Source organism: Apodemus sylvaticus, chromosome 16, assembly GCF_947179515.1.
Source record: "Apodemus sylvaticus chromosome 16, mApoSyl1.1, whole genome shotgun sequence".
NCBI lineage: Eukaryota > Metazoa > Chordata > Mammalia > Rodentia > Muridae > Apodemus > Apodemus sylvaticus.
Window position 1 is genome coordinate 70208490 of NC_067487.1, and position 12743 is coordinate 70221232.

At 42.6% G+C, this 12743-nt stretch overlaps 1 protein-coding gene across 5 annotated transcripts in view; it reads left to right on the forward strand.

Annotated features, from left to right (window-relative positions):
• Positions 1 to 12743, forward strand: part of Atg10 (autophagy related 10) — a 322415-nt gene that overhangs the window by 198509 nt on the left and 111163 nt on the right. For all 5 annotated transcript variants that reach the window (XM_052159888.1, XM_052159887.1, XM_052159891.1 and 2 more), the window contains one exon: positions 1604 to 1742. In XM_052159888.1, coding sequence (XP_052015848.1) covers positions 1604 to 1742 — 139 coding nt within the window. The remainder of the gene's footprint in view (positions 1 to 1603; positions 1743 to 12743) is intronic.

Genomic DNA, 12743 nt, shown 5'->3' on the forward strand with positions numbered 1-12743 from the left:
GAAATACTGGCAAACTGTCTTCAACAAAAAGCTGCATCAAGTTATATCACCAGCAAACATGACTGAAAACCTACCTCTTTTAAGGGTTCTACTTCTACATAGTACCTTACATGACAACCGAACCTTTAACACATGGCCCTATGGGGTTACTTAAGATCCAACTCATAACAAGTTTCATTTCTTTTATTATGTTGAGAAACAAAAGAAATCATAAATGTGAAATAACCCAGTTCTGAACCAAAGAGAAAGAACTTGGTTAAAAATTTATTGCAACAGATCTCGATACTTGTGGCTAAAATTAAATAAACAGGAAAAGAACATGTCTCTTTTGTTGTTGCATTAATTGTACCTGGACTATTTAGTTGAGTGATTTCTCCCTGATTATTTAATTTATTGTATTTAGTTGATATGTTTACAGATGCTGGGTGACAACTCTTATATAAATACCTCCCATTGTGACTTATCTACTATAGTGTCTCCCAGGGAACTGCCTGTGAGTGGGGAATTAGGGAAGGAGCTTCAGATCTGGAGATCTGGAGATACAGAGCAGATACAGAGCCTTCTTATTGCTACAGGCAACCTGGTTCCATATTGATAAAGTTCGAAATCTCTTCTGTAGTTCTTCTCATTGTTTATTGTTGCTGTTGGTGTTTTAATGAGAAGCTAGAATGAGCCAAACCCACTTGCTTCATTCTTCCTACTAATTTAATTTCGAAGGAGAAATTTTCCAGCCCAAATAAGTAAGTGCACAGGGATGGACCCAGCAGCCCTGATCCAACACGCCCTATCAGTTGCTTCTAAATGTAAAGATACATTCTTCAGACAGTCTTAAGAGTTGCCCATGCGTGAGGAGAAAGAACCAGCCCGTGAAGAACTTGGGAAGTGAAATGACTTTAACCATCTCTGCTCACACAGCCTTGTTTAACTTCATGGTCGTGTGTGCTGAAGACCATACCCTAAAGCAAGGCTTACTGTCGAGCTGTACCAAAGATAACAAAACAACGAAAACCGCATCACTTGGGGTATGAAATACACCTAACAAACTCAGACTCTTGCAGAATCACTGATTCCAAATGGAACTGGGGTTGTTCAGCATACAGTGCGTCATCTTTGGACAAGTACAGTAGAACTTGTAGGGGCATTCAAGGCCTCCGTTCAGTTGTTGGGATGGTTTTTAGCTTTCACAACCCTTGTGGCTAAAAATCACACAATGAAAACTTCAGAGTTGCTGATGCAGTAGTTCTCTGGGCTGCCCCCACCCCTGCCTGCCCCACCCTCACCCCCACCCTGCCCCAGCCCCCACCTCCCCAGCCCCCATCTCATTTCTCTACCCAGAGCTGCTTTGTTTCCCCCCAGACAATCTGGAATTACTTAATGCTAAAGTTTTCCGGTTTTACTGTTTGCCTAGGACTCAAATGCTCAGTGTTTGTGTGGGTAACTCCCTTCGCCTTACCTCCTAGCCTTGAATTTGCTTAACTGTTCATTTGCAAGGAGAAGCTCTCATCTTTCCCTTTCCATGTTTGCACTTGGGTTTTGTTGTTGTTGTTGTTGTTGTTTTAATTGACAAACCCAGTTTGACTCAGTCTCTGCTTTTTCCCCCCAGGAGAATTTAGAGCTGCCAACAGACGATTCTGAAGTGATGGGGCCTGCGGCTGCGGCGGAAGTGATTAAACATGAGTACCATGTCTTGTACTCTTGTAGTTACCAAGTGCCCGTTCTCTACTTTAGGGCAAGCTTTTTAGGTAAGGCCATGTCTAATACAGAAAGCAAATTTATAAACTTTACACCATTCCTGAGAGGGGAAGAAAATAGAGGGGGAAATAAAAAGCTGTAGGTGAGGTAAGGATTTACCAGCAAAACTTCTCATGCTTCAGAAAGAACAGACTTCATAGTGAATGATATCATCTCAGCCTTAAATCCGATCTTCACAATTTTGGCCTCTTGCCTGAAGTTGGCTAACCCCCCCCCCTCGCCTTCTTCTCTCCCTTTTCCCCCACCCCCACCCCGCCTTCATTGACTTTAAACAAGTAGGAACAACTTAAAGCTGCAATGTTTATTTACTTCTAACTTTGCTGTCTCAAGTGATGCCATTAACTCCTAAGTTCCAGGGCTTCGGTCATCAAGAGCTTATGGTTATTTCAAGAAATGTTTATTGGTTAGCTTAAGGTGTATTTAAGAAGAGCAGCAACACCTCCATTAGCCGTCTACACATCTCGTGCCTCAGTGACTTGCTGTCCTGATATCTAACTCATTCTGTCAAGAAGGTGGCCATGTTACCTCCTCAGAGGCCCCTGCTAATGAAGCTTATTTAATGGTAGCCACATGGAGCCCTCACACTGCAGCTTGGGGAGACTGGGGATGACTGGGGTGTGCTGGCTAAACTAGGTCAACTTCAGGGTACCTTGGACTCAGAGCTCCACCCAGCCTACCTCTTACCTTGTGTCTCTTTTTCCTGCATGCCTTTCTCAGCAATACTTTACATTTGCAAACTTTTGCATTTGCAGACTACTAACTTCTGGATAGCTAAGACATCTGAATTTAGCCAATGATATTTTATTTTTAATTAAAAAGTAGCTTAAGCCGCTTTGAGTGTGTGTTTGGTGGGTTTAATCACTCGCCGCTTTATATTGTTTAATGGTCTCCAGTTTTGCAGTGCTGGCAGTTTAACAAGCACTTATAATTTAAATTCTTGGAGACTCCCTGGTGAGAAGATTTTAATCTGAGGTGCAGTTCCTAAGAACTGGAAATTTGGGGTAAATTTTTAACCTGGGGCTTGAGGACTGGGACACAGATAGTTTACTCACTCTCAAACTCTTGCTGCAAATTCCTCTGTATGATTATTGCTAACCTTTAAAACATTTGCTTTATTGTAATTATATTTGATTTGGAGTCCAGAGGTGAAAGAGGATTTCTTGTCTGTACACTGTGCCCTCTACTAAAAGGTGGGGAATATATTTGTTATGTGGGCGGAGGTGGTGGGGATTCTTTTCTTGATTCTGGTTTGCAGCCGCCCCACTGCCGCCCCACCTAGCACCATCTAGAGTCAAAGGCAAGCCAGGGCTGCAGGTAGAGGACACAGGGCAGTCATTCTGGCTCTTCAGAACTGTTTTTTCATATGATCAGCATTCACTGTAAGCAGCTAATCACTAGAGACGAGTTCCCAGAGACAAAACAAGTCTTTTAGCTTGTCAGCATCAGGGATGCGAGGTGTCGCAACATGGCTGCTTCTAGCTGGAAGCAGGTCTTGCGGATGGAGCGAGTGAGTGAGGGAGCGAGGCTGGCTGACTGAGAGCTCACACTGGCTCTGGGCTCTGCACGTGCCAACAGCTCCCCTTACAGCACAGCACGGCGATGGTTCCTGCAAGTCCAATTATATTTTAATGACGTTAGTGTGCTTCCTGCATGCCTTTCTGCATGGAGATTTTAGTTCTTAAAACACACGTGCATGACTAGCACTCCTGGTTCTATTTTTGGAATTTTAAGGCACCCTTCATGTGTGGCTGATAAAGAAAACCAAAGAGGTCATTTGTTTTATGTGCAAATGTATCCCCAACCTCTTGTTCTGTCTTTATAGAATTGGTTTTTTTAGTTCTTTTTATTCTAGAATTTATTTGGTATTTGATTAGGCACACTAAAATATGGAATTATTTTTTTATAATGCATGTTGAAATGTTTTCTTGTGGAAGAAAATGGAAAATGCTTCGTTGCTTGATCATTCCATGAACTGTTTTTTCCCTTTGGTTTTCTAAGACAGGGTTTCTCTGTGTAGCCCTGACTGTCAGACCAGGCTGGCCTTGAACTCAGAAATCCACCTGCCTCTGCCTCCCAAGTGCTGGGATTAAAGGCATGCACCACCATTGCCCAGCCATTCTGTATACTTTTAAATTTTGCTTTTACCTAACTTAAAGTCAGGGGCCTTCTAAAAATGCACCATTCTTCATTTATGAGACATTTTTTATGCATTCACCCTGGTCCAGTCTTCTTATTAATGTCTGCTTAGCCTGGCTGTTAGTGTGTTAACAATCTGATGGTGTGGAGAATGTATTCCTAACGTCTTCCATTTCAGGCCTGGGTTTTTCTGTTTCCTTCCAAGAGAATCTGACCTAGAAACAGGATGATTGTAAAACTTCTTGCCCAAGGGTTCTCTCTCTCTCTTTCCTTTTTTTTCTCTCCTACCCACCTTTTTTTCTTTGTTTCTTTCTTCTTTTTTTTTTTTGTTGCAAAAAATAATTCATTTGGTTGTGACAGAAATTAGAGTTACATCTGTTAGTAAAAATCAGTTTCTCTGCTTAACTTTGAATTTTTTTTCTATACATTTACACACGCACACACGCACACACACATACACACACACACACACAGGAAAAGCAAGGGTTTGGTAGTTCCCACTGAAATTGATTTTACCCCCTTTATCAGCTGGTTGAGATTTCTTCTGAATCTGTTTTGTTTCTTGAAAGGCAAATCCTGAGCTCTGAATTCCCTTTGCTCCTGTATATGATTCAGTATCTGCCTGAGACTCGGCTGACATGCTCACTACCCACCTCCCACGTCCTGTCTAATATCTCTCCCATCAGACCATGTCATCACCTCCCATACTGCAGCATAATAACGTGTCTGTTTATTTGGCCCCTAGCAGATGGTCCTAAAACATAAAAAGTAGTGAAGGATATTCATGTTGATTACCTCCAAAGTGAGAAGCATTGATTATGGATCTGAGCTCTGTAGTTCCATGGCATCTTAACACACACACACACACACACACACACACCACACACACACACACACACACACACACACCATGCTCACCTCACTAATTTTGTTATTCACATCGCCATCTGCAGGCAAGCATCAGCAGATGCTTACTGCATGAATCAATAGTGAAGAATCTCTAAGCATTTCTAAATATAGCCCAAAGACTAAACTATTGTGAATATAATACCGTTCTCACTGTTGTGGCTAGGTATCAGGAAGAAGGACGGTACCCTCTCCAGGAGACCTAAGGCCAAACTAGTTATGTATCTTTACTGTTGAATCAGTTGCTTCTCAGAGACTGTAGATATAGTTAACTAAGGAATTGGAGCATCCTGAAGACCCAGAGCATGAATCCAGCCTAGCGGAGCAGCTCTCCTGCCTTTGTCAATATGTTTCTTTTTTGATTCTTGAAGGCAGATGGCCAAGCTCCTGTAGCCTTTACTTCCCAGATGTCTCTCATATCATAAGTCCCCTCGGAACACAGTGCCTCCTCTTTTGTTTTCCCTACTACTGCTACTGCTCCCGAGACAAGGTCTCCCTCTGTTGCCTAAGCTGCCCTCGCTCACAGTTCTCCTTCTGCAGGCCTCCCCAAAGGTTGCTTGTGGTTGTAATCCGCACCACCATGCCCTGACCAGGAACTTGGTTTCCAAAATGATAGCATAGCCTGAAGAGAAGTGAGTTTTCTCTTGTTTCTCTTAACTGCTTTTGTCATTGTCAGTTTGGGCAGGGCAAAAGTAGTACTATTTATCATCAAGTTTTGGTTTTTTTTTGTTTGTTTGTTTTGTTTTTTTGTTTTGTTTTTTTCTCCAAGGAATTACTCTTTTTTTTTCTTTTTCTTTGATATATTCTTTATTTACATTTCAAGTAATTTTCTCTTTCCTGGATCCCCCTCCCCGAAAGTCTCATAAGCCCTCTTCCCTCCCCCTGTTCCCCCATCCACCCCTTCCCACTTCCCTGTCCTGGAATTCCCCTACACTGCTGCACTGAGCCTTTCCAGGACCAGGGGCTTCTCCTTCCTTCTTCTTGGGCATCATTTGATGTGTGAATTGTGTTCAGGTTTTTGACGAAGAGGTCGCTGCCCTTTGCTTTGAGAGGCTGCGAATATAAATCATAACGAGTCTGGTTTTGAACAGTGCCTTGTGGTTTGTGTCTCCATAGAGCGTCAGTGTTATCCTGTATATATCGGTGAGTGTTCTTTTTCTACCTTGCACTTTTGTGGTGCTGGGGTCTGGCCAAAGGCGTTGTATGTGCCGCTTGCGTGCTCGCCCGCTTAGCCCGCCCACAGCTTTTAAAGCCCACTGCATCACTTGTTTGTACCATGGCAAAGACTCCCTTTCTCATCATTTTTTTTTTAACTTAAAATTTTTTATTGTTCCAAGGACATTTGTGTCCCGTTTTTTTCTTGATGGACTTGGCTGGGAGCAAATGGCAAGTGTTGGGAATGTGGTTTAAAGCGTCTATTTATACCAAATGGCCTTGATCTCACCAGAGTCATGAGTTTAAACATCCATCCTGACACCTTAACTGGAGATTTTTATGTTTATTCTAGATTGAATTCTGACTTATTTCTTCCATTTCCCTTTTCTTTTTTTTCCTTTGTTCTTAATCTTTATTGAGAAATGGACCAAGTGGTTCTTCTCATTTTCCAATATTTAATTCTTTGGCTGACATACGCATTCTTCTTGGGAGCTGTTTTGACATATTTCCTTAATTAGTCAGAAGGGCCGCTTTAGAATAGGGACGGAAACATTTCTCCCATTCTGCAACTGAAGTCTGTCTTATTGGCCCAGAAAGCAAGGATATAGAACTTAAAATGCACCCCAGATACTGCCTGTGGAAGATTTGTTCAGTCGTTATGGGCTTAAAAGATGCTCCCAGAGAAGAGGAATGAAGGAAATAGCCAAACAACAGTTCACCCTCAACGGTGGGATAAATAAAGCGAGGAAAGGGTTCAGATAAAGAACAACAAACCATGAAGTTCAGGTGCATGAGTCATCGAGGTGAAGGAAGAGGCGGTGCTTGGGTCCAGAGCTTGGGGAAGCCTTTGGGTTGAAATGCACAGAGGAGACTTAAAGGGACAAGCAAAATGCGAGTCTCGGGAGTGGAGAAATGGAAGCCAAGATCTGTAGCTCCACATCGAGGCCCTCTGAGGGACAGTGAGCGGTGCGTGCCCAGCTTTGGGGACAGAGTGAAGAGGCATGCTTGGCTATCAGAGCAGATGGAAGAAATGGTTGAAAAGATGGATGGGAGTCAAGTGCTGGATGAGTGCATGGCTAGAAAGGAGTTGAGACATACAAACTGAGAAGGTGAGCCGATCGCATTTCCTAGAAATCATGAGACAAAACGAAAAGACGAATGAGTGAAGCCAAGAGTGAATCCACAGGCTGGGATGTGACACTCCCACCGTCAGCATTATTAAAATCTTAAAATAGCGACCTTTACAAAAGATGGGCTGGAAAGAATGTATTTTGTATTTCCAGGATAAAATCCCTACAGTTGACGAGGAGTTATTTAGTAGAAAGAAAAAGCGGATGAGGCTCAGGCAAAAATGATTTCAGTTAATTATCACGATAAGCAGAAAATGGAAAATAAATTGACAGATAATTTAAGTTAGAATCTCATCTGATTGTAACAACCTGTACGAAAGCTCATTAATTTATACTGCATGTAAGCAGGAATAGGTCTAGCAAAAAGCCCATCAGCGAGCTACAACATGAATTTAGTGACTCAAAACTAAAGTCTAGGGATTGAACTCAGACATGAGGAGCAAATGACAATGCTATTAAGAAAAATAATGAAGACTTGAGTTAACTAATACAAAGAAGGACAAACTAAAAAGTTGAGATTGTAGAGAAAAGTTAGCAAAAATGAAGGAATGTTGAGCTTGTACATATTTACAACCCCCTGAGAACTAAGGGGACAGTAGGGCATGTTATAGAATGTGGTAGTAATAGAAAATTACTAATAAAATCAATGTTTATTAATAACACACACCAAAGAAATGTGGAAATTGACATGAGAGAGTTGACTAAGCTACTTGCACAAGCGCCCAACACCATGCATGAATAAGACAGCCTGGAAGAGGACACACGGGGAAGAGAGCCCATGCTCTCACCTGTGAAAGGCTGCATTACAGCTTCCTGGGCAGGCGAGTGTCTGCACTTCCCTGTAGAGGAAATCCTCTTATTCCAGACCAAACCAAAACAGCAACAACACAAACAAACAAAAACAACACCAGCATCTTGGAATGTTTATAAAAGCATAGACATCCAAAGCCTCACATTGTGACATGTTTGCAACCCCAACACTGGACTTGGAATGAGAGGCAGAGTGATCAGGAGTTCAAGTCCAGCCTCAACTCTTTGGCCTACTTAATAAGCTAGCAGCAAGCCTGGGATGAATGATATCCCTGTCTCCCACCTCTGTATGGGTCTCTCTCTCTCTCTCTCTCTCTCTGTGTGTGTGTATGTGTGTGTGTGTGTGTGTGCTGTTTGCAAATATGCCTCATGAAAAATAGACAATCACATACATACATCTAAAAAACATATTACATGTGCTTTTCTTTTCTGTCTCAAAAAGCTTTATTTTTACTTGGCCCAAGACTTGAGAGCCTCCAGAGCTGCCTAGAGGCTTGAGGGGTTCCTCCAGGTGGAGGTCCTGAGGCGGGCTGGTGCAGAGCAGAGGAGGGAGCCCCTTGGAAAGCAGAGCCCTCCTCGTGGTTCTTAAGAGTAAAGCTCAAAGAGATGCTGGCCCAGAGCTGCCAGGTGCACTCTCATCTCTCTGGTTGTGGCCCTGCCGCCCTACGGAGGTCGGTCAGGTGGTTGCCCATCTTCTTTTTTTTTTTTTTTCTTTCTTTGAGGTTTTATTTTTATTTTTTATTTTCTATATTCTTTGTTTACATTCCAAATGATTTCCCCTTTCCTGGTTCCACCCTCCCCATAAGTCCCATAAGCCCTCTTCCCTCTGCCCTTTCCCTGATCAAACCCCTCCCACTTCTCTGTCCTGGTAATCCCCTACATTGCTGCATCAAGCCTTCCCAGGACAAGGGCCCTCTCCTTCTTTCTTCTTGGGAATCATTTGATATGTTAATTGTGTCTTGGGTATTCAGAGCTTCTGGGCTAATATCCACTTATCAGTGACTGCATTCCATGTGTGTGCTTTTGTGATTGGGTTGCCTCACTTAGGATGGTATTTTCCAGTTCCAACCATTTGCTAAGAATTTCATGAATTCGTTGTTTTTAATAGCTGAGTAGTACTCCATTGTGTATATATACCACATTTTCTGTATCCATTCCTCCATTGAGGGACATCTGGGTTCTTTCCAACTTTTGGCAATTATAAATAAGGCTGCTATGAACATAGTGGAGCATGTGTCCTTATTGCATGCCAGGGAATCCTCTGGTTATATGCCCAGGAGTCTTCCGGAAGTGTGGTGCCCAGTTTTCTGAGGAACCGCCAGACTGATTTCCAAAGTGGTTGTACCAGCTTGCAATCCCACCAGCAGTGGAGGAGTGTTCCTCTTTCTCCACATCCTCTCCAACACCTTTTGTCTCCTGAGTTTTTAAACTTAGCCATTCTGACTGGTGTGAGGTGAAATCTCAGGGTTGTTTTTTTTGTTGTTGTTGTTTTTGTTTTTTTGGTTTTTTTTTGTTTGTTTAAAATTTTTTTATTCGATATATTTTTTATTTACATTTCAAATGATTTCCCCTTTTCTAGCCCCCCCACTCCCCGAAAGTCCCATAAGCCCCCTTCTATCCCCCTGTCCTCCCACCTACCCCTTCCCACTTCCCCGTTCTGGTTTTGCTGAATACTGCTTCACTGAGTCTTTCCAGAACAAGGGGCCACTCTTCCTTTCTTCTTGTACCTCATTTGATGTGTAGATTATGTTTTGGGTATTCCAGTTTTCTAGGTTAATATCCACTTATTAGTGAGTGCATACTATGAGTCACCTTTTGAGTCTGGGTTACCTCACTTAGTATGATGTTCTCTAGCTCCATCCATTTGCCTAAGAATTTCATGAATTCATTGTTTCTAATGGCTGAATAGTACTCCATTGTGTAGATATACCACATTTTTTGCATCCACTCTTCTGTTGAGGGATACCTGGGTTCTTTCCAGCATCTGGCAATTATAAATAGGGCTGCTATGAACATAGTAGAGCATGTATCCTTATTACATGGTGGGGAATCCTCTGGGTATATGCCCAGGAGTGGTATAGCAGGATCTTTTGGAAGTGAGGTGCCCAGTTTTCGGAGGAACCGCCAGACTGATTTCCAGAGTGGTTGTACCAATTTGCAACCCCACCAGCAGTGGAGGAGTGTTCCTCTCTCTCCACACCCTCTCCAACACCTGCTGTCTCCTGAATTTTTAATCTTAGCCATTCTGACTGGTGTAAGGTGAAATCTCAGGTTTGTTTTGATTTGCATTTCCCTAATGACTAATGAAGTTGAGCATTTTTTAAGATGCTTCTCCGCCATCCGAAGATCTTCAGGTGAGAATTCTTTGTTTAACTCTGTACCCCATTTTTTAATAGGGTTGTTTGGTTTTCTGGAGTCTAACTTCTTGAGTTCTTTATATATATTGGATATTAGCACTCTATCTGATGTAGGGTTGGTGAAGATCTTTTCCCAATTTGTTGGTTGCCGATTTGTCCTCTTGATGGTGTCCTTTGCCTTACAGAAACTTTGTAATTTTATGAGGTCCCATTTGTCAATTCTTGCTCTTAGAGCATACGCTATTGGTGTTCTGTTCAGAAACTTTCTCCCTGTACCGATGTCCTCAAGGGTCTTCCCCAGTTTCTTTTCTATTAGCTTCAGAGTATCGCTTTATGTGGAGGTCCTTGATCCATTTGGATTTGAGCTTAGTACAAGGAGACAAGGATGGATCAATTCGCATTCTTCTGCATGCTGACCTCCAGTTGAACCAGCACCATTTGTTGAATCTTTTTTCCATTGGATGTTTTCAGCCTCTTTGTCGAGGATCAAGTGGCCATAGGTGTGTGGGTTCATTTCTGGATCTTCAATCCTGTTCCATTGATCCTCCTGCCTGTCACTGTACCAATACCATGCAGTTTTTAACACTATTGCTCTGTAGTATTGCGTGAGGTCAGGGATACTGATTCCCCCAGAATTTCTTTTGTTGCTGAGAATAGTTTTAGCTACCCTGGGTTTTTTGTTATTCCAGATGAATTTGATAATTGCTCTTTCTAACTCTGTGAAGAATTGAGTTGGGATTTTGATGGGTATTGCATTGAATCTGTATATTGCTTTTGGCAAAATGGCCATTTTAACTATATTGATTCTACTGATCCTTGAGCATGGGAGGTTTTCCCATTTTTTTGAGGTCTTCTTCCATTTCCTTCTTCAGAGTCTTGAAGTTCTTGTCATACAGATCTTTCACATGTTTGGTAAGAGTCACCCCAAGATACTTTATACTGTTTGTGGCTATTGTGAAGGGGGTCATTTCCCTAATTTCTTTCTCAGCCTGCTTATCCTTTGAGTATAGGAAGGCCACTGATTTGCTTGTGTTGATTTTATAACCTGCCACTTTGCTGAAGTTGTTTATCAGCTGTAGGAGCTCTCTAGTGGAGTTTTTTGGGTCACTTAGGTTGCCCATCTTCTTGATGAGCTGCACCCTCGTATCCAGGAAGTGGCTTTCCACGACGTCACAGAGATGAGGGTCCGTGCGGGTTGAACGCAGGGCATGCAGACCCGAGAGGGCCTGGTGCAGGTTCTTCTCCAGGGTCAAGGCGGCTTCCGTGGCCTCCTGAGGTTTAACCCCATTCATCTTGAAATGGCTTCTGCACATCCTGGAAGAGTGCACAGCCCCTGCGATCATTCTGCCACTTGAGGAGACACTGGCTGCCACTGGAGAGACTTGTAGGTGGCTGGGAGCTAACAGAGCCTCAGGTCTGTTCCGTCCAAACACTGTTGAAGCAAGACCCAGATCCCCCAGCCCTCCAAGGTGCTGCCTATTTACTTCTGAGTATCAGACAGATTTTAGGATTTGGGTCTACTAGGCTAGAGAGACGGCTCAATAGTTAAGACTCTGACTTTGGTTTCCTAGCACCTACATGTTGGCTCACAACTATTTATAGCTACAGTTCCAGGGAACCCTATCTCCTCCTCTTTTGCCTTTGTGGACACCAGGCCTACATGTGGTAGGTATGCCTGTGTCATGCAAACAGTCATACATGGAAATTAAAAATAAACCTTTTTAACACTTGGTATTTCTGAAGACAGTCACTAAAGGCCTTTAAACACGCTGTATTAGTAAAATAAAAATAATGGGAAATGACCGGAAAAGCAGAATAGGACATGGAAATTGATGACAGAGCCAAGTGAAGATAGCAGGGTCCCTGCAGTGATTGTAGAGTGAAGCCCTTGAGTAGAGGCTTCAGTAGTGAGGAAACATCACCTTCCACTTGGTTCCTAATTTTTCTCCCAAATTGGAAATATGCTTGGAGATTGAGAATTTAAACATCTACTATATCTGCTTATATGGATTCCCATAAGGCGTTTTATGTAAATGCAAAACATTTATTCAGTGAATTTTAAAATTATGATCATTGTCTTTGTTTTTAGTAGGAACTGGGCCTGTTTTCCTAGAAGTAATGTTGAAATTTGTTCTCATCTATCCTTAGCTCTGAAATGTTGACCATAATGTGGTATGAAGACGTTTTTAGAATGTAGAGATGAATAAAGGAAATCAGAAGTGAATGGTGCCCTTGGGGGAGCTAACAGCCCGAAGAAAATAAGTCAGGCTGAAATCTACTGTAAGAAATAGAATATGCTCAGGATCACAAGAGAGGAAAAACCTGACACTAAGATGCAGGGTGATGGGGTGACGTTAACCTGGGGTGATTGATCAAGAAAGCCTCAGCAGGGCATGAAGGCCATAGACAGTGTGGCAGGGAAAGGGCAGGGCAAGTCTAGAAAGAGAAATGGGAAGGCAAAATCCTCGGGTACCCCGAGTGTAGCTGGTGTCGGTCT